Raw genomic sequence first — 21,581 nt, forward strand, 5'->3', positions numbered from 1 at the left:
AAATGATGGAATCAATTATTAAGGATGTCATAGCAGTGCATCTGGAAAATGGTGACATGATAGGTCGAAGTCAGCATGGATTTGTGAAAGGGAAATCATGCTTGACAAATCTTCTGGAATTTTTTGAGGATGTTTCCAGTAAAGTGGACAAAGGAGAACCAGTTGATGTGGTATATTTGGACTTTCAGAAGGCTTTCGACAAGGTCCCACACAAGAGATTAATGTGCAAAGTTAAAGCACATGGGATTGGGGGTAGTGTGCTGACGTGGATTGAGAACTGGTTGTCAGACAGGAAGCAAAGAGTAGGAGTAAACGGGTACTTTTCAGAATGGCAGGCAGTGACTAGTGGAGTGCCGCAAGGTTCTGTGCTGGGGCCCCAGCTGTTTACATTGTACATTAATGATTTAGACGAGGGGATTAAATGCAGTATCTCCAAATTTGCGGATGATACTAAGTTGGGTGGCAGTGTGAGCTGCGAGGAGGATGCTATTAGGCTGCAGAGTGACTTGGATAGGTTAGGTGAGTGGGCAAATGCATGGCAGATGAAGTATAATGTGGATAAATGTGAGGTTATCCACTTTGGTGGTAAAAACAGAGAGACAGACTATTATCTGAATGGTGACAGATTAGGAAAAGGGAAGGTGCAACGAGACCTGGGTGTCATGGTACATCAGTCATTGAAGGTTGGCATGCAGGTACAGCAGGCGGTTAAGAAAGCAAATGGCATGTTGGCCTTCATAGCGAGGGGATTTGAATACAGGGGCAGGGAGGTGTTGCTACAGTTGTACAGGGCCTTGGTGAGGCCACACCTGGAGTATTGTGTACAGTTTTGGTCTCCTAACTTGAGGAAGGACATTCTTGCTATTGAGGGAGTGCAGCGAAGGTTCACCAGACTGATTCCCGGGATGGCGGGACTGACCTATCAAGAAAGATTGGATCAATTGGGCTTGTATTCACTGGAGTTCAGAAGAATGAGAGGGGACCTCATAGAAACGTTTAAAATTCTGACGGGTTTAGACAGGTTAGATGCAGAAAGAATGTTCCCAATGTTGGGGAAGTCCAGAACCAGGGGTCACAGTCTGAGGATAAGACGTAAGCCATTTAGGACCGAGATGAGGAGAAACTTCTTCACCCAGAGAGTGGTGAACCTGTGGAATTCTCTACCACAGAAAGTAGTTGAGGCCAATTCACTAAATATATTCAAAAGGGAGTTAGATGAAGTCCTTACTACTCGGGGGATCAAGGGTTATGGCGAGAAAGCAGGAAGGGGGTACTGAAGTTTCATGTTCAGCCATGAACTCATTGAATGGCGGTGCAGGCTAGAAGGGCTGAATGGCCTGCTCCTGCACCTATTTTCTATGTTTCTATGTTTCTATGTTATGGAGAGCGGGCAGGGAAGTGGACCTGAGTCCATGATCAGATCAGCTATGATCGTATTGAATGGCGGAGCAGGCTCGAGGGGCCATATGGCATACTCCTGCTCCTATTTCTTATGTTCTTATGTTCTTATCCACCACTTTAAACATCCACTCCCTGCACCACCGGCACACTGTGGCTGCAGTGTGTACCACCTACAAGATGCTGCATCTCTGAAACCAGTAACCTCTACCACCTATAAGGACAAGGGCAGCAGGCGCATGGGAACACCATCACCTGCAAGTTCCCCTCCACGTTACACAGCATCATGACTTGGAAATGTATCGCTGTTCCTTTATCGTTGCTGGATCAAAATCCTGGAACTCCCTCCCAAACAGCACAAGGACTGCAGCGGTTCAAGAGGGAGGCTCACCGCCTTCTCAAGCGCAATCAGGGATGGGAAATAAATACTGGCCTGGCCAGCAACGCCCATATCCCAGGAACTAATTTTTTTTTTTATTTATATTTTCTTTTTGACAAATATTTCAAAAAGTAAAACAGTTCAATTTTTTGAAGCACTCTATTTGTTGTTTGATTGCAGGCATAAATAGTGGCTTTAGTAATGACAAACATACACTTAGATGATGAGTTTGTAAAATCTGTGTGTTTATCCTTAACTATGGTTGCAAGTTTTGCTGACCATAGATCAAATATAGCAAAAGCATGTACTCAACATAACAGAGTGCTGTCATTAGGCTGGTAGTTAGTTAATTGGTGCCAATACGTGGCAAGAAATCTAGGCACGTGAAACAATCTGCTTTGACGCTGTGCAATACACATCTTGGTTGATGCTTTTAATTCATTACCCTAAAATTACTCCCTCAATTACCATCAAGAGTGATAGACCCATAACAACCAGAACTTCACCATGCTGTTATAGCTAAAAATGCTAAAATCCTAGTGGCACTGATCATGATTCAATCACGTTTAAACATAACATTAAACCTGAAATAGGTTCAGAGATAATTTTCACAATCAGAAAATTATTATACTCAACTTCTGTTTTCAGGCCTCATTTAGGAAATGCATTTCAACATGCACATGTGTGAATGTTTAAAATGTATAGAGACATTGAAGTTGAGAACGTGGGAATTGTATAGGGACAGTATAAGCTAAGAATTCATGGAGGAATAGCCATGACATCTCGGACTCGAGACTGCGAAATGTTACAACACTAACACATATTGAAACAAAACCCACAGCTTGCAGAAAAACCTCAAGGTCTTATTAAATCATGTTATTAACCGGAAACATTAACAGAAGGTCTTTGTTTAAATCAGACCATACTTAGGTCGGCTTATGAGTGGACAAAGGGAAAGAGGGACCAAAAGAGATAGGTTGAACTAGGATGTCACTCTAGCCTTATCTTGTTATCTTTTGCCGAGAATGTATAACTGTTGTCGCTTTACGATGTAACTTCACTTATCCGTAGGGAGTGTGTACGCTCGATCGAGAATGTATATCCTATGTCTGATAAGTCTTGCCGGCCGATAAAATAAAGACTGCTTTGTTCAAAGCACAAGAGGTATTCGACTCAGTAATTTTACTGAACCAGATTGAGAGAAAAGAATCTACATTTACATTTGGTGTCAGAAGTGGGATCTCAACGGACGACTGCCGAAAACTTGCGAATTAAGAGCCAGACTAGCCTTGGACGAGGCGAGGGGAAAGTGGCCACTGGAGTGAGTATGATTTCAATACTGCTCCAGTTTCCCCCGGTTTCAAAAGTCTGAGGAAAGTTTAGCCACTCGCTGGTTCTCAGGTAGTGTCTGAACGAGATCCAAGACAATCTGGTGAATACCTTTCAAACTTAGAATAGGGATAGAGATAGGGAAATTGCGCGATGACGCAAACCAAGTGGCGACTTGGAAAGATAGGTTATAGTTAGAGCTAGATAGGGATAGATGATCAATCATGATCCAAAAATTAATAGGAAAGAAAAGAGACTCTTGTGAATGTCTGTTTAAATGAGAAATGCTTGTGTGATTTTTACTGTAAAAAAAAAAGCCGGGGAGTTGTGGTTTGTTTTATCTCAAACAGAATGAAAGTTTGTTTTAACCCTTCGTAGTGTTGTCCTGTATGTGGGAAGTTTAAGAGTGTGAACCTTATTGAATTACGTATATTCGGATGATAAGTTACGGAGCCAGGAAATGCACAAAGGATAGGTTTGTTGAAAAAAAAAGAAAAAATTACATGGTCCCGGTGGTTAAAAAAAAGAAAAACTTGTTGAAAGAAAACATTCAGAGAAGGCACAGCAAAACAACTGAGATGGATTCAAAAGGATTCAAAAAAATATTATATTAAATAACACGACCTTGAGGCTGGAACAATTGAGATAACGAAAAGCAGTCCACAGCCTACGTGCCAGACTTCTCTCTAGTTATGGAAAAGACAAAAAAAAAGTAACGTACTAAATAGGTGCTAAAAAAAATGTTCTGAGATTTTAAATTATGAGAAAAATTCCACTGCAGTAAAAAGAAATCACTCCTGTCCAGTTGGCAGAAAAACTCCATTAAATTAGGGCTTTCATTGACTGATTGAATTTAAACTGCGCAGTGACGCGAAAGGATAGGGAAATTTGGAGACTAAAAGAAATTAAATAAGGCTCATAAGAAATCAAATTTAGAAAATTAGGCTCACAGGGAATAAAATAAGGCTTATGGGGAATTAAATAGAGGATAGGTGTTCAATTCAGGTACGACGTCGACCTTGTATATCACTTGGCCCGTCTAGGCACTGATTGAATTTAAATCCCGCAGCAACTCGGAAGGTAGGGCCGACGCGAACGCGCAACGACGCGAGACGCGCAGCGGCGCGAGCGTGCGGCCGAGAGGAGGGCTGACGCAGACGCACGGCAACGTAAACGCGTGGTGACGCGAGACGTGCGGCGGCGCGAGCGCGCGCGGGTAAACGTGGGCCGACGCGAACGCGCAGCAACGCGAACCGCGAAAGTCAGTGCTGATTTCTGTAAGTCCGTTTATTGTTAAGTTTGTTAAGCTTGTTTAGGTGGAATCGCGTGGAAACGCGAGCCGTGGGGCGACGCGGCTTTGTGTTAAGTTTGTTAAGCTTCTTTAGGTGGAATCGCGTGGAGACGCGAGCCGCGGGGCGACGCAGCTTTGTGTTAAGTTTGTTAAGCTTGTTTAGGTGGAATCGCGTGGAGACGCGAGCCGCGGGGCGACGCGGCTTTGTGTTAAGTTTGTTAAGTCTGTTTTTCAGTAAAGTCTGTTCGTTTTAAGTTTGTTTAAATCGCATGACTACGTGAACGCGTAACGACACGATAATGGGTAATCAGTTGGATAAAACAACGGATGCGGGTAGTCCGCTACAAAAGTTGTGAAGAATTCCCTGAAAGAGCTGAAGACTTTAGAAAATTATCAGGAGCCCTGAACAAATTATTGGGAGATGATCAATGGCCTCTAGGTGGCACTAGAAGCGTAGAGGTAGCAAAAAAAGCACAGGGATTAATTTGGAAAAGGGGACGAGGAAAAGGGGACAAACATTTAATTGCAACATGGCGACATTATTGTCAAAAGTTAAAAGATGCATCACTTCTGTCAAGTTGGCAAATAAATGCTATTAAATTAGGACTTTCATTGACAGAGGGAACATATGTTAAAACTGTAGACGTCTTTAAAAAAAAGAATGTGCGCACGAGAAACTTACTAAGAGATCCTCTGGGACCTCTGAGAAAGGTATTGACCGACTACGTAGTAAAATGGCTGGCTTTGTGTTAACCGAGGCTGATGATGAAATTGATGAGTGGTCACTGACTCAGCGCCCAACGGCGCCTCCCGCACCCCCTGGCCCCTTGCTCCAGTCCTCTTCCCAACACCCACCACCTTACACGAGAGGAGTTGAAAATAACCCCATACCACCAAAGCAACAAACCCAAACTGACTCCTCATCCTCTGATAGCGATTTGGATCCCCAGTTCACAAGCAATATAGCCGAAAGGACCAGATCTCACACTCGAAAGGGCAGAACTATCACAGACAGTCCCGTAAATCTTCTAGTCAATCTACCAGTCCAAGTTGTGAAAGACATAGCAAACACCCCGCCGATCGAGACGCAGAACTGTCAAGCAGTCATACAGCTCCGAAACATCCTCCGACCTAGGAATGATTTCCAAGATCCCAAAATCCTGACACCAATTCCCTGTCGGACCAATGCCAAACCCTGATGCACAACAAGCTGCAGACCACCCCACTATAGATGTCTATGTGATCTTCGAACAACTATTTGATTGCTCATGCTATCCGGACAAATGGAAAGGGCAGTTAGATATTATTGGCAGGAAAAGAAAGGGGAGGGGGGAGGTGCGCCCCCAACCCGGGTCAAGACTGAATACGTGACTAGAAAGGAAGAGCCATCTCGGGAGGAAGGATCAATAGAACCGCAGTGTTGCATACAGGATTGGATGGATAAGCAAGGATACGGTTATACTAAACAACCAAATGGCCCGAGCCCTGCTAATAAACCTCCCTATTGTCCCCGGCTTGGTATGGGAAGAGGCCGGGACTGGGTAAGAGGAATTGACTGTTTTAATTGTGGGCAGGAAGGACATTGGAATAAAAATTTCCCCTACCGTCAGCATGGAAAAGGAAGAGGAGGGGGGCAAGGGGGGAGAGGAGGATCTTACACTAACTTCTCCCAGAACAACCCCTTTGGTCAATTGTCCCCCGATTGACTACGCAGCTTGATTGTGCAGGGATCCTCCCTGGACGACAAACCCATTCTGAATGAGTGGCAACCCTTTTTGATAGATACGGGAGCCTTCATGTCTTCTGTACAATCAAAGCTTAAACTCCCTGCCTCTACTGAAACACAGGAACTTTCAGGATTCCTGGGACAAATCTCGACATTCCCAGTGTCAGAACCGGTTAAAATGGGTTACCAGGAAGAATCGGTGGAACATCGAGTTGTTATCACAACCAATCTGGACTGTAACTTGATGGCTAGAGACCTCCTCTGCAAATTCCAGTTGCATTTGGAGTGTGGCGATGATGGGATTATTGTAAAACAGGAAACCCTTAAGCGGCAGTATTATACCACTAGAACCCCTCAGTGGTGGTCTCTGGACCTGCCGCAGGCACCCTATCACATGACCCTAGCATACGATCCCAGTGGAAAGAATCAGGACCTGCAGAACTTTTAGCAGGATCACGAAGGGGAAGTGAAGGGAATTCTATTAAGGGCTAGAGTGACTGGACTGGAAAGAGGCGCAGATTTTGTGGAAGTGGATAAGAATCTGTGGAAACAGCCCCTAACAATGGCACCGCATATTGCTCGTGAAGTATTAGCCCCTCACCATGCTAAAGATTTGGGAGTTATGGTACGCAAGGCCATAGATGAGGCTGACCCTACCAGCCGGGATGTGCAAATCGTAAAACATGGCCGAACAGTCCAATTTCATTGGAGACCCCGAGAAGGTCTTAACGACTCTACAGCATCATACTGGCTCGGACATACCTGACTATGTGGATCCGCATGTGTGGGCAGAGGACCCCTCCCAAGTGGGTTATACTCCCATTGATCCGATTGAGATCCCAGTGCAGGGCAATGTGGACTGGCCCTCTATCCGACAGAACCCACTGAAATCACAGGCAATCCTAAACTGACCTTTCGGCACTGTACTGCAATTAATCCGGCCTGTTTTCTTACTGAGCCACCCCAAGATGAGGAAGAACCCAGTCATGATTGCTTATCTTTAATTTAAGAGGCCACATCAGTCAGGGAAGATTTAGTTGATGTACCAATGGAAGATCCAGACTGTATTCTTACTGAGCCACCCCAAGATGAGGAAGAACCCAGTCATGATTGTTTATGTATGTTGACGGAAGTACTTCTATTAATCCAGAAAATACACGAATCTCAGGATACGCCATAGTAAACCAGGAGAATCAGGTTTTGAAATCTGCCGCTTTTGAAACCGCCTATTCTGCCCAACAAGCTGAACTATTCGCCCTCACTCGAGCCTGTATCTTGGCCAAAGATCTCAAAGTCAATATCTATACCGACTCTAGGTATGCCTTTGGGGTGGCCCATGATTTCGGACAATTATGGAAAAATAGGGGATTCCTAACCTCACAAGGGAATGAGATATCTCATAATCAGCTAGTATCTGATTTGTTGCAAGCCCTCATGTTCCCCAAACACATTGCCATTGTCAAATGTACCGCCCACACTACCGGAAATTCTCTGGTTGATATAGGGAATCGTTGTCCTGACCAAGAGGCCAAACAGGCCTCTCGTGACCAACAGATAGTCGTGCCCAAAATTATGAGTCAGACTAAAAATCCTGCGAAGGATAAGTTAGCCTCGGAAAAACCAATGCCAACCATCCAAGATGTTATAAAAGCACAGGAGGACGCTCCTGAAAAAGATAAACTGTTGTGGAAATATTATGCATGTACTTATGACAATGTTTCTAAACTCTGGACCACTCCCGCGGAACAGACTTGCATGTCTGACAAGTTGGCTCTATGGGTTATTGAATGTATGCATTTTGCTACTCATTGTGGAGCAAGGACCACGAGTGACACACTTTTGGCTACTTGGTGGCACCCTAGACTCCAGGCGCTCACCCAGAACATCAGTAGCCGTTGCCTGGTTGGCCAGCAACATAATCCAGGGAAGGGAGTCCCCTGTGATTGGGGTAAAACACCCCTACCCGAAGGTCCCTTTGAGACATTTCAGTTAGACTACATGGAGTTGCAAAAAGTTCAGTGTTACAAATATGTGTTAGTAATAGTAGATGTGTTTAGCAGATGGATTGAAGCCTACCCTAACCTGGACAATAAGGCTCAAACTGTTGTTAAGGTGTTAATGAGGGAAATTGTTCCTAGATAGGAGATCTCAGCTCGACTGATGACCACCTATGTTCTTTCTCTGACTCAGGCTCTGCGACTAGTTCACAACCAGGTTCAAGATGCTCACCTCGACCTCCCAGTTTTACCCGAATTGTCCCTCGTGGCACCAGGGAAGTATGGATTCGGAAGGGATTAGAGCCACAATGGGAGGGGCCTTTTCAGGTGTTACTCACTACCCCCACTGCAGTCAAGGTTGAGGGGAAAAGTGCCTGGGTTCACCTGCACCACTGCAAGCTCACCACCCTCTAACGAACCTATTTTACTGGTTATTCTAATTCCTGTTTCTGTTCCAGACTTCCTCTTCTCCATAGCTGAACAAGGCCGTTGGCATCCTAATTGGAACGTGGACCAGTTTGAACTTTTACCCGTAGTGATAGACAGCCAGCTACACCGACGGTGACCTGAGAAGAGAGACGGGAAAACTGAACTCTTTTAATCAGCAAAATAATTGGACTATTTATCTGAATCCTGAGCCATAAGATGAAACTGTCTATGCCACAGTCTGTATAATAGTGTTGATTTATGACAGTTTCGGCGCATGGGAGGGGAGACAGAGACGAGAGCTACATGTCTTATGTTTATGCGCAAAATGGGAACTTTTCTGGATATTAGGTGTGTTCACATTCCTTATACATTTTACTCCTAGAATGATCCTAAGTGTTATCATGGAATGATAAAAGGGGGGAATGTGAATGTTTAAAATGTATAGAGACATTGAAGTTGAGAACGTGGGAATTGTATAGGGACAGTATAAGCTAACAAAGAATTCATGGAGGAATAGCCATGACATCTCGGACTCGAGACTGCGAAATGTTACAACACTAACACATATTGAAACAAAACCCACAGCTTGCAGAAAAACCTCAAGGTCTTATTAAATCATGTTATTAACCTGAAACATTAACAGAAGGTCTTTGTTTAAAATCAGACCATACTTAGGTCGGCTTATGAGTGGACAAAGGGAAAGAGGGACCAAAAGAGATAGGTTGAACTAGGATGTCACTCTAGCCCTATCTTGTTATCTTTTGCCGAGAATGTATAACTGTTGTCGCTTTACGATATAACTTCACTTATCCGTAGGGAGTGTGTACGCTCGATCGAGAATGTATATCCTCTGTCTGATAAGTCTTGCCGGCCGGTAAAATAAAGACTGCTTTGTTCAAAGCACAAGAGGTATTCGACTCAGTAATTTTACTGAACCAGATTGAGAGAAAAGAATCTACATTTACACATGCGCTGGAGTCTGAGATGCAGACAATGCGGGGCATCAGGGAGGGAGACATTTTGATCCAGGAGGCAGTCACACCCTTTAGGTTATGGTACAGGTCTGGTTAGTGGTCAGGGATAGGTGGATGTGACTGCAACTCAGTAAGGGAACCCCCGGTGCAGTGCTGGAGGAGCATCAGACTTTTCCCTTATTCGACAGGTATGAGATTTTTGCTGCCTATGTCGATGAGGGAAAAGCCTGCAGGATGGATGAGCAGGCCGACCAGGGCACCATGGTGCAGGAGACCATTCAAGTGGGGGAGTGAAAGCCTCCAACACTGTCAACCGTGAGGGATTATGGAGCATCTTCCTCCGATTCGGCTGCCCTCAAAAGTTTATCACCATTCTCCACCTGCTCCACGATGACATGCAAGCTGTGATCCTGACCAACGGAGCCACCACAGACCCATTCCATGTTCGGACCGGGATCAAGCAAGGCAGTGTCATCGCACCAACGCTCTTCCCAATCTTCCTTGCTGCAATGCTCCATCTCACCCTCAGCAAACTCCCCGCTGGAGTGGAGCTAAATTACAGGACAAACGGGGATCTGTTCAACCTCCGCCGCCTCCAGGCCAGATCCAATGTCATCCATCCTCAGTCATCGAACTACAGATGCCTGCATCTGCGCACACTCAGAGGCCGCACTCCAAGCCATCATCAACACCTTCACCGAGGTGTACGAGAGCATGGGCCTTACACTAAACACCCGTAAGTCAACGGTCCTCTACCAACCTACCCCTGCCACACAGCAGTGTCCCGCGGTTATCAAAATCCACGATGAGGCCTTGGACAACGTGGACCATTTTCCATACCTCGGGAGCCTATAGTCAACAAGGGCAGACATTGACGACGAGGTCCAAAATCGCCTTATCTGTGCCAGTGCAGCCTTCGGCCGCCTGAGGAAGAGGGTGTTTGAAGACCAGGACCTCAAATCCAGCACCAAGCTCATGGTCTACAGAGCAGTGGTAATACCCGCCCTCCTATATGGCTCAGAGATATAGACTATGTACAGTAGGCACCGCAAAACACTGGAGAAATACCACCCAACGCTGCCTCCGCTAAATCCTGCAAATCCACTGACACACCAACGTCAGTGTCTTCGCTCAGGCCAATATCCCCAGCATCGAAGCACTGACCACACTCGATCAGCTCCGCTGGACGGGCCACATTGTCCGCATGCCTGACATGAGACTCCGAAAACAAGCACTCTACTCGGAGCTCCAATGCGGCAAACGAGCCCCAGGTGGGCAGAGGAAACGCTTCAAGGACACTCTTAAAGCCTCCTTGAAAAAATGCAACATCCCCACCAACACCTGAGAATCCCTGGCTCAAGACTGCCCAAAGTGGAGAAAAAGCATCCGGGAAGACGCTGAACACCTCGAGTCTCTTCGCCGAGAGCAAGGTGAAGCCAAGCGCGACAGTGGAAGGAGCGTGTGGCAACCCAGGCACCCCACTCACCTGTTCATTCAACCACCGTTTGCCCTACCTATGACAGAGACTGTAGGTCCCGCATTTGACACCCGAGAACTCACTTCTAGTGTGGAAGCAAGTCATCCTCGACTCCGAGGGACTGTCTATGATAATGATGGGGGGAGTGAAAGGAAATGTAGTTGTGGTAGGGGACAATATAGCCAAAGAGATCGATACTGTTCTCTGCAGCTACAACCTGGAGTTCCGAAGGTTGTGTTGCCTGCCGGGTGCCAGGGTTAAAGACATCTCCTCGTGGCTGGAGAAGAACTTGGCGTGAGTAGGGAAGGATCCAGTTGTGGCCCACGTAGGAACCAACGACATAGGTCGAACTAGGAACGAGGTTCTGCTGAGACAGTCTGAGGAGTAGGGGTCCAAATTAAAAAAGCAGAACCTCAAAAGGTAATAATCTCTGGATTGTTACCTGAGCCACGCCCAATTGGCACAGAGATAAGCAGATTAGAAGGTTAAATGCGTGGCTCAAAGAGTGGTGTGGGAGGCAGGGATGCTTCATGGGGCACTGGCACCTGTACTTGGGAAAGAGTTAAGACGGGCTCCACTTGTCCTGGCGAATCGAATAACTAGAGCAGTAGACAGGGATTTAAACTAATGAGGGAGTGGCGGGGCGGGGGAAGATTCAGGAAAGAGTAAATTTAAAAGCAGTAAGAGAAATGTCAAAGCTCTAGAGCAGAGCAGAGTTTCGGGTAAAAATAAGCAGAGTGGGTCAGGAAGGGACAGAGAGAGTAACAAAGGTAACAGGGCATCAGTGACTAAGGTGACATCAGAGGAAAAAAATCCAAGCTAAAGGCACTATATCTGAATGCGCAAAACATTAGCAACAAAATAGAAGAATAGCGCAGATAGAAATGAATAGGTTTGATCTAATAGTTATTATGGAGACGTGGTTGCAAAGTGACCAAGGTTGGAAACCAAGGGCTAAAAAAATTAGTTATTGATCATTTTAAAGCAGTAACACCGCCTGGGCAGTAATTTTAGCGCCTGGCGATAATTAGCGACGGCAAATGTAAACTTAACTTTTTGTGCCCCAAGTAGGAAGTGGAGCGCTAAATCAAGCAGTGCACACTTCTCTTAGGGCGCTACAGCCAGCCAACGGGGCGCTAACGTCAGAACGATAATCAAGGTCAGGTGCTGCTTATCAGACATACTTGCACCGGCTGGTTCTCCAAGGGGAGTATCAATGACACTGCACAGCCTCATTCTCATCATTGCAGCCTGTGCACTGGTATTGCAAGAATCAACATGGCAGATCAGAGAGCTCGTCAGTGTGCTCCTCGCTTTTCTGAGGCCACCCTGGAGGCTCTGGTTAAGGTGGTGGAGAGGCGACGAGCCATGTTTTTTCCACAGACTGGCAAAAGGCCACTGCCGAGCATTTTTCGATGCCTATGGAGGGAGGTGACACAGCACGTCGGCCAGAAGCACAGTGGCCAGAACTGCAACGCAATGCCACAAAATATTCAACAACCTCACTCAGGTTGTCAGGGTGAGTACCTTCCTCATAAAGCTCAATATGCCACCATCTCAACCTCACTATCTCACAGACTGTATAAGCCCCCAAATCCCAGCACTCACACCCCAACTGTGCCCATCTATTGAAAGTTAAATGCACATCTGACGCCTTCCATACAGTAATACCTATTAAACTATAGAAGGCACATCTGACAAACAGATAGCTTCACACTCACTCACACGTTCTGTTTCTTCTTGCAGGCCAAGCTTGCACACAACAGGAGGGAGCAGCTGCGCACGGGAGGAGAGGCAGACCTCCAGGCCTTGACCAACCTCGAGAAGCGAGTGGCTGCAGTCATCGGAGCACAACTGGTGGGAGTGGTAGCCGTGGGAGAAGCCGACCCCCTGGGGACAATAACGGTATGTTAATCACCTCTCCCTCTTCTATCAGACCACTTCCCCCTCACACCACAAGCCTTTTCTACATTATATGTTACTGTGCTATCTCAACTCCTTGCTGCCTTCCTGCCCAGCCCCACCCCCTGCACTTAAACACACTTTTGTGCCTTTTTACTTTCAGATAATCAGCCAGCAGCACAGGAGCCTGTCCCTCAGCCCTCGAGTGCCAGCGATGCAGGAGAGGCAGAGGATGGGGTGGACACAGTATCTGTGCCTGTGTCAGACCAGCCTGCTGCCTCAGACATTGGGAACACCACGTCAGTGGAGGAGGCTATGTTCGTAGGGTCCCACGTGGGTGATGCTCCGGGAACCAGCGGCATGCAGCAACGCCACGGGCGAAGGGAAACTCAGGGCCAGGTCCCCAGAGGGAAAGTTCGCACCAGAGTGCTGCTCAGCAGGACTCAGATGAGTACCTCGACGAAGAGGTTGTGGCCAGACGGTCAATGGCGATGCACAGCGAGCTTCTGGGTGCATGGGCAAGGGTGCACTTGCTCGGAGCTTAGAGGAATCTGCCTCATGTATTGCACTTGTCTCTCAGCAGACCTTCGAGCCTGTCCTTGGCAGTTTGCAAAGGATGATCGACTCGCAGAGAGACCATGGGGACCCAGACCTCATGCCACGTGTCATGGGTGACATGGCAGCAGCTATTGCCGCACAGGCCGAAGCAACGCAATAGCTTAGTGATGTAATGAAGTCAGTGCTTGGTGGCATCCAGACTCCATCTGCTCTCATGCAGACTCCATCTGCTCTCATGCAGTCTCAGACTGATGCCATGCAAGCGCTGACTGCTGCCATCATCTCTAGGTTCCCACTAGTCCAACGGGGATCTTGCCGAAGCAGGCCAACAATCTGCGCTCCAGCAGATTGCTCCGGATGCTGAGGATCGGCCCCGGAGGAGTGGCAGTGTGTCAGTCAAAATGGAAGGTGCTATTCTCTCTCAGGATGACAGCATTCCAGGTCCCACCACTGCCACTTCACCATTGCACCTGCCGCTGACTGCACCCTACCCATACGAGACTGCTGCCGCCCGTGCTGAGGTGGTGCAGTCCGTAACCAGGCCTTTGATGCCCAGAGTATGCCGAGGGCATTTTGCTCGGCCATCTGAAGTCTCCGCATCACAGATGGAGCAGCCTTCAAACAGCCTTGCTGCAGCCACTGGGACCCTATTAAGGAGGAGCAAAAGGATTGGGAAGGGGGAAAATAGAAGGGGTACGAAAGATGGGGAAAAGTGCCAATAAGGCACATATTTTCTCCACATGGCCATCTTTGCACTTGTTTTTGGTAAATGCTCGTAGATATATCTTGTTCCTGTTATTTGATGGTTCTTATGTCTGAAAGGGAAGGGCTGTTTGCTGAAATATTATTGATGCACATTCTGGGTTTCTTTGAGGGGGTTATAGTTGAAGCTGCTTGCGGGTTGTTATCTTTGAAGGGTGAGGGTTAATTGTAAATATTTTGCATCTGATGGTTGTGGGTTGTGTTGGTTGAGGACACAGACATGTTGGTGACATTGAATCATCGATCTGACCTTTCCATGCTTGTGATGTTTGTCATTCCAGCTTTGCAGGATATGGGGCACTGCATTCTGCAGATAGCAATGTAATTTTGCTGCCCACACGCCATCTTATTGATAATTCACTGGAAGCGCTGCATGAGGCGCTCACGGCATTTGCAGCACCAACATTGCCACGATTCCTTCTGCGTGGCTGCTGCTCCTCCTTTTCATCGCCATGTTCCACCTCCTGCTTGTCCTCTCCCTCTCCCTCCTCCTGAGGTGGACCGGCAATCCCTGTTGGCAATAGCTGGGCCCTCAATGTGGCCAGGTTGTGCAGCATGCAGCAATCAACAAAGAAGGAATTTAATCATGGGAGTACTGAAGGGTCCCCTTCAGCGCGGTCAAGGCAGCGGAACCGCTGCTTCGGCACCCAGATAGTCCGCTCGATGAGGTTCTTGGTGGCGGCATGGCTGTCATTGTAACAGTGCTCAGCAGGGCTGTTGGAGATGCAAAGGGGAGTTATGAGCCAGGTAGCAAGAGGATAACCTTGGTCACCGAGCAGCCAACCGCGATAGTGCTGCCACGGTGGTCTCTCACAGGATGAATGCATCGTGGCTGCTGCCAGGATAGAGGGCAATAACGGCAAGGATGAGCTGTCTGTGGTCGCACACCAACTGCACATTCAGACAGCGATATCCTTTGCAGTTACAGAAAACCTCTGTATTTTGCGGAGGTGCCCGCAATGCCGCGTGGTTGCAGTCAATGGCATCCTGAACTATGGGGATGGCCGCAATCCTGCGAAGCCACATGAGCCTTCCTCCTGTTTCTCCTTAGTCATACTGAAGGTGATGTACTCACTTCTCCTGCGATATAGCGAGCCTTGGTGACCTCCGGGATGCAGCAATGGACATCAAATTGAGATATGTTGGAAATATCCCTTGCTGTCGCCTGAAGGAAGCCGGTAGCGTAGAAGCTCAGCGCCACTGTGACCTTAATTGCCAGTGAGAGTGAAGTCCTGGTCCTAATTTGAGGCTGGAGGTCTGGCTGCAGGAGGTGGCAAAACTCAGTGACTACCTCTTTGCTGAACTGCAGCCGCCTTAGACACTGCTCCTCTGATAGATTAATGTAGGAGAAGTGCTCCTAGAAAACCCTGGGTGGGTAAGGCCTCCTGTTCCGACCTATACAGGCCCTCCTCATGCCTCGGCCCACATTTCCCATATTCTGTCCCTGCAGTCGCCGCCTACGAAGTAGTTGCCGCATGGCAAGGTGGAATGCCAGCACAGGCCCCCATTAACATGCAAAGGGACAAAGTGTAAACGGGTAGGTAAATGATGAGGGAAACAAATTACCAGCCGCAGCAAGGCAAGAGCTACAAATTGAGAGAGCAGAGTAGCTAGCACTCACTCTGACCTCTGTGACCCGGTTGCTCATCACTTTAAATAGGGCCCAGCAGCAGCAATCGCAGATATGAACGCCTGCTTTCTGCAGCATTTTTAGCGCCAAGCGGTAAGTGAGGAGAAGCAACTCAAGGTCACGTCCAGGGCACTAATGGGGTGTTGCACATTCATTAACGTAACGATCTCAAGGCGTGCTACATCATGAGGCACTACCTTTTAGCACCGGCGCGAAAACGGAAATGAATTTCCTCAAGAGCATCAACATCGCTGTGCCTGGGCAATAACCCATTAGCGCCCCATTACCACCCCGCCCGGGCGCTAACAGTGGTGCTAATCAACTGAAATTCTAGCCCTAAATATTCCAGGATATTTAATTTTTAGAAGAGATAGGCAAAATGGAAAAGGAGGAGGGGTAGCCCTGATAATAAAGGATGGGATAAAGACAGAAGGGAGAAAGGATCTTACTCTGACACTCAGGAAGTCGAATCAGTTTGAGCAAAAAACATTGGTGGGAGTTGTTTATAGGCCCCCAAGCAGTAGTGGTAATGTACGGCACAGTATAAATCAGGAAATTAGAGGTGCATGTAACAAGGGTAATACAGCAATCACGGGGAACTTTAATCCACATATAGACTGGGCAAACCAAATTTGCAGCAATAGTGTGGAGGGCGAATTCATGCAATGTATACAAGATGGTTTTCTAGATCAGTATGTTGAGGAACCAACTAAGGAACAGGCTATTTTAGATCTAATATTGTGCAATGAGAAAGAGTTAATTAATAACTTTGTAGTAAAGGGGTCTTTAGGGAAGAGTGATCATAATATGATAGAATTTTGTATTAAGTTTGAAAGTGACTTAGTTAAATCCGAACTAGGGTCTTAAATCTAAACAAAGCAAACTATGTCGGTATGAGTGGCGAGTTGGCCAAGGTAGATTGGAAAACTACATTAAAGGTATGATGGTAGACAAGCAATGGCTAGCATTTTGAAGAATTAATACATAATTTACAACAAATATACATTCCTTTCCCACAGGAAAAGTGGTACAACCGTGGCTAACAAGAGAAGTTATCGATGGTATTCGATCAAAGGAAGAGGCTTATAATGTTGCCAAAAAAAGCAGTAAGCCTGAGGATTGGGAGGATTTTAGAATTCAACAAAGGAGAACCAAGAAATTGATAAAAAAGGAAAATAGAATATGAGAGTAAACTAGCGAGAGACATAAAAACAGATTGTAAAAGCTTTTATAGGTATCTAAAAAGAGATTAGCTAAAGTAAATGTGGGTCCCTTACAGGGTGAGACAGGAGAAATTATAATGGGGAATAAGGAAATGGAAGAGAAATTATTTGAGTCTGTCTTCACGGAAGATGACGCAAAAAACCTCCCAGAAATAGAGAACCAAGAGTCAAGCTAGAATGAGGAACTGAAAGAAATTAGTATTCGAAAAAAAAATAGCACTGTAGAAATTAATGGGACTGAAAGCTAATAAATCCCCTGGACCTGATGGCCGACATCCTAGAGTTTTGGAATAGGTGACTACAGAGATAGTAGATGGGTGCTGTGAGACAACGCGGCCTTGGACAACGTGGACCACTTTCCATTCCTCGGGAGCCTACTATCACAGCAAGGGCAGACATAGACGACGAGGTCCAACACCGCCTCCGGTGTGCCAGTGCAGCCTTCAGTCGCCTGAGGAAGAGTGTGTTTGAAGACCAGGGCCTCAAATTTGGCACCAAGCTTATGGTCTGCAGGGCAGTAGTGACACCCGCCCTCCTATATGGCTCAGAGACGTGGACCATATACAGTAGACACTTCAAAGCACTGAAGTACCATCAGCGCTGCCTCCGCAAGATCCTGCAAATCCACTAAGAGGATAGACGCACCAACGTCAGTGTTCTCGTTCAGGCCAACATCCCCAGCATCGAAGCACTGACCACACTCGACCAGCTCCGTTGGGCGGGCCACATCGTCCGCATGCCCGATGCGAGACTCCCAAAGCAAGCGCTCTATTCGGATCTCCTACACGGCAAGTGAGCCCCAGGTGGGCAGTGGAAACATTTCAAGGACACCCTCAAAGCCTCCTTGATAAAGTGCAACATTCCCACCGGCACCTGGGAATCTCTGGCCCAAGACTGTCCTATGCGGACGAAGAGCATCCGGGAGGTTGTTGAGCACCTCGAGTCTCGTCACCGAGAGCATGCAGAAACCAAACACAGACAGCGGAAGGAGTGTGCAGAAAACCAGACTACCCACCCACCCTTTCCTTCAATCATTGTCTGTCCCACCTGTGAAAGAGACAGTCTAATTCCCGTATTGGACTGTACAGTCACCCGAGAACTCACTTTTAGAGTGGATGCAAGTCTTCCTCGATTTTGAAAGACTGACTATGATGATGATGAGTGGATGCATTGGTTGTCATCTTCCAAAATTCCAGAGAGTCTAGAATGGTTCCCACAGATTGGAAGGTAGCAAACCCCACTATTTAAGAAAGGAGAGAGAGAGAAAACGGGGAACTACAGACCAGTTAGCCTGACATCAGTAGTAGAGAAAATGCGAGAGTCTATTATTAAGGACTTGGTAACAGGGCGCTTGGAAAAAAATTATAGGACTGGGCAGAGTCAACACAGATTTATGAAAGGGAAATCATGTTTAACAACGTTTTTTTGAGGTTATAAGCAGCAGAATAGATAAGTGGGGAAACCAGTGGAGGTGGTGTATTTGGATTTTCAGAAGGTGCCACACATGTGGTTATTAAAAAAAATTAGAGTTCGTGGGATTGAGGATTGGTTATCAGACAGAAAACGGATCATTTTCAGGTTGGCTGGCTGTAACTAGTGGGGTACCGTAAGGATTGGTGCTTGGGCCCCAGCTATTCACTATCAATGATTTGGATGAGGGGACCAAATGTAATATATCCAAATTTTCTGAAGATACAAAGCTAGGAGGGAAATGTAAGTTGTGAGGAGGATGCAAAGAGGCTTCAAGGGGATATAGACAGGCTAAGTGAGTGGATAAGAACATGGCAAATGAAATATAATGGGGAGAAATGTGAAGTTATCCAATTTGGTAGGAAAAATAGAAAAGCAGAGTATTTTCTCAATGGTGAGAGATTGGGAAATGTTGGTGTTCAGAGGGACTTGGGTGTCCTTGTACACGAATCACTGAAATTTAACCTGCATAGAAAATAGGTGCAGGAGTAGGCCATTCGGCCCTTCGAGCCTACACCACCATTCAATAAGATCATGGCTGATCATTCACCTCAGTACCCCTTTCCTGCTTTCTCTCCATACCCCTTGATCCCTTTAGCCGTAAGGGCCATATCTAACTCCCTCTTGAATATATCCAATGAAATGGCATCAACAACTCTCTGCGGTAGGGAATTCCACAGATTAACAACTCTGAGTGATGAAGTTTCTCCTCATCTCAGTCCTAAATGGCTTACCCTGAGAATGTAGATAGAAGGTTTGCGAATGTGTTAGTAAGGGATCATGGGAAAATGGCCAAGAGAAATTGTCCAGCTGCGATATTTGCCCTGTCGACACAAACAAAGGATTACTCAGAGTTGTGGTCAAACACGAGTTACGTGAAAAAGCAAAAGTCAGACATGATTCAGACGAGGGGCTGCTATAAACAGCAGTAAAATAGGGAAGTGTGATGAGATTCAAAACAATAAACACATCCCTGGAGCCCGCCCTATTTGGAGAGTTGTTAGCCTGCAATTGGGTATGCTATGGGGGAAATCGACCAATGATTGTAAATGATATAAAATGAGTGTCACTCAAATGTGTTCTGCTGTAACAATGTATAAGTGTTGAGCTTTTGTACTGTTTCGAGACTTGTCAGGAGAAAGGTGGACAGGCTCGAATCGAGAGTGTTCCCTTTATTTTAACAGGTCCCGGCCGGAGAATCTACAGAATAAAGGTCTTATGTTGCTAAGGCTAAAAGTGTTCGTGTGTCAGTGAATTCGCTGAAACAGATTGAAGGGAAAAGAATCCAGTATCAACATTTGGTGTCAGAAGTGGGATCTCAACGGACGACTGCCGAAAACTTGCGAATTAAGAGCTAGACTAGCCTTGGACGAGACGAGAGGAAAATGGCCACTGGAGTAAGTATAATTTCAATACTGCTCCAGTTTCCTCCGGTTTAAAAAGTCTGAGGAAAGTTTAGCCACTCGCTGGTTCTCAGGTGGTGTCTGAACGAGATCCAGGTCAATCTGGCGAACACTTTCTAAACTTAGGAAATGTGTCCAAGTCAGGTGTGACATCGACCTTGTATATCACTTGGCCCGTCTAGGCACTGATTGGATTTAATTGGGTAACCGTGTAGCGACACGAAGAGAGAAATCGCGTAGGAAACCGTGTAGCGACACGAAGAGAAAAATCGCACGAACCGCGTAGGGAAACACGGAGGTTATGGAATTAAGTAAAATTAAGCTGCGGGACTACGTAAATTTTAAATTGTACTTGCGCCAGGAGTGGTGTCGATCTTGTATATCACTTGGTCCACCTAGGCTCTGGGCAAGCTAAACTAGAACTAACACGGGACGATGTGGAGGTAATTAGGACAATTAGGACCCTGATCCAACGTGCGGCGACACAAGGATGGGTAATTTAGATAAAACTACGAATTCCCTGAAAGGTCATGGATCCAAAAAAAAAAAGAGACTCTTGTGAACGTCTGTTTTAAATGCTTGTATGATTTTTACTGTGGATGAGAAAGCTTGTGTGGGGAGACCGGGGAGTTGTGGTTTGCTTTAGCTCCACCCACTTTTTCAAACAGCGAAAGTTTTTTTCAACCCTTCGTAGTATTGTCCTGTATGTGGGAAGTTTAAGAGTGTGAACCTTATTGAATTACGTATATTCGGATGATAAGTTAAGGAGCCAGGAAATGCACAAAGGATAGGTTTGTTGAGTAAAAAAAAAAATTATATGGTCCCGGTGGTTAAAAAAGGATTTAATAGCCAAATGGAGACAGTACTGTCAAAAGCTGAAAGATGAGTCCCTTCTGTCAAGCTGGCAGGAAAACGCCACTAAATTAGGGCTGTCCTTGACAGAAGGAGGACATGTTAAAACTGTAGATGTCTTAAAGAAAGAGTGCGCGCACGAGAAACGTACTAAGAGTTCCCTTGGGACGTCTGAGAAGGGTACAGATAGACTACGTAGTCGAATGGTTGGTTTTGCGTTGACCGAGGCTGATGATGAAATTGATGAATGGACACAGCCGCGCCCAACGGCGCCTCCTGCAGCCTCTGACCCTTTGTCACAGCTTCTTTCCCATCCCCCTCCACCTTACACTCCGGCGAGAGGAGTTAAAGATAAATGTAACCCTACACCAACGAAGCGACAAGCCCAAACGGACTCCAGTTTATAGATCATCTTCGAACTACTATTTCAGTTTATAATGCAGAATCAAGAGACTTGTGGTCCTTAGTGCAGCAGACCCCGAGCCCGACTGAACACGTCCGTTCTTAGAAAATTTGGGGCGAGCCACCCATGATGAATTAGTGACTGCTCACCCTAATAATGCCCAGGATCGCCTAGATGCTATCTTTAATGCTCTCAGCAAGACCCTTCAGAAGCCCATCAGTATGGCAGCAGTATTAGAAACTAAACCCAAACGAGAAGAAACTGCCGATGAATTCATGGAAAGATTTATTGAAATATACGGAGGTCAATCAGGAGATAATGCCTTCAGGGCAGGGGATAATTCACCTCAATTCTGCGCTATCCTACTTCAGTGCCTGC

General features: G+C 46.4%; 1 protein-coding gene across 1 annotated transcript in view; it reads right to left on the bottom strand.

Annotated features, from left to right (window-relative positions):
• The window catches only part of peli2 (pellino E3 ubiquitin protein ligase family member 2), a 198,062-nt gene that overhangs the window by 150,481 nt on the left and 26,000 nt on the right, over nt 1-21,581 (bottom strand). The window contains exon 3 of the mRNA XM_070877899.1: nt 12,726-12,890. Within this exon, the coding sequence (XP_070734000.1) occupies nt 12,726-12,890 (165 nt within the window). The remainder of the gene's footprint in view (nt 1-12,725; nt 12,891-21,581) is intronic.

This window comes from Pristiophorus japonicus, chromosome 4 (assembly GCF_044704955.1).
Source record: "Pristiophorus japonicus isolate sPriJap1 chromosome 4, sPriJap1.hap1, whole genome shotgun sequence".
NCBI lineage: Eukaryota > Metazoa > Chordata > Chondrichthyes > Pristiophoridae > Pristiophorus > Pristiophorus japonicus.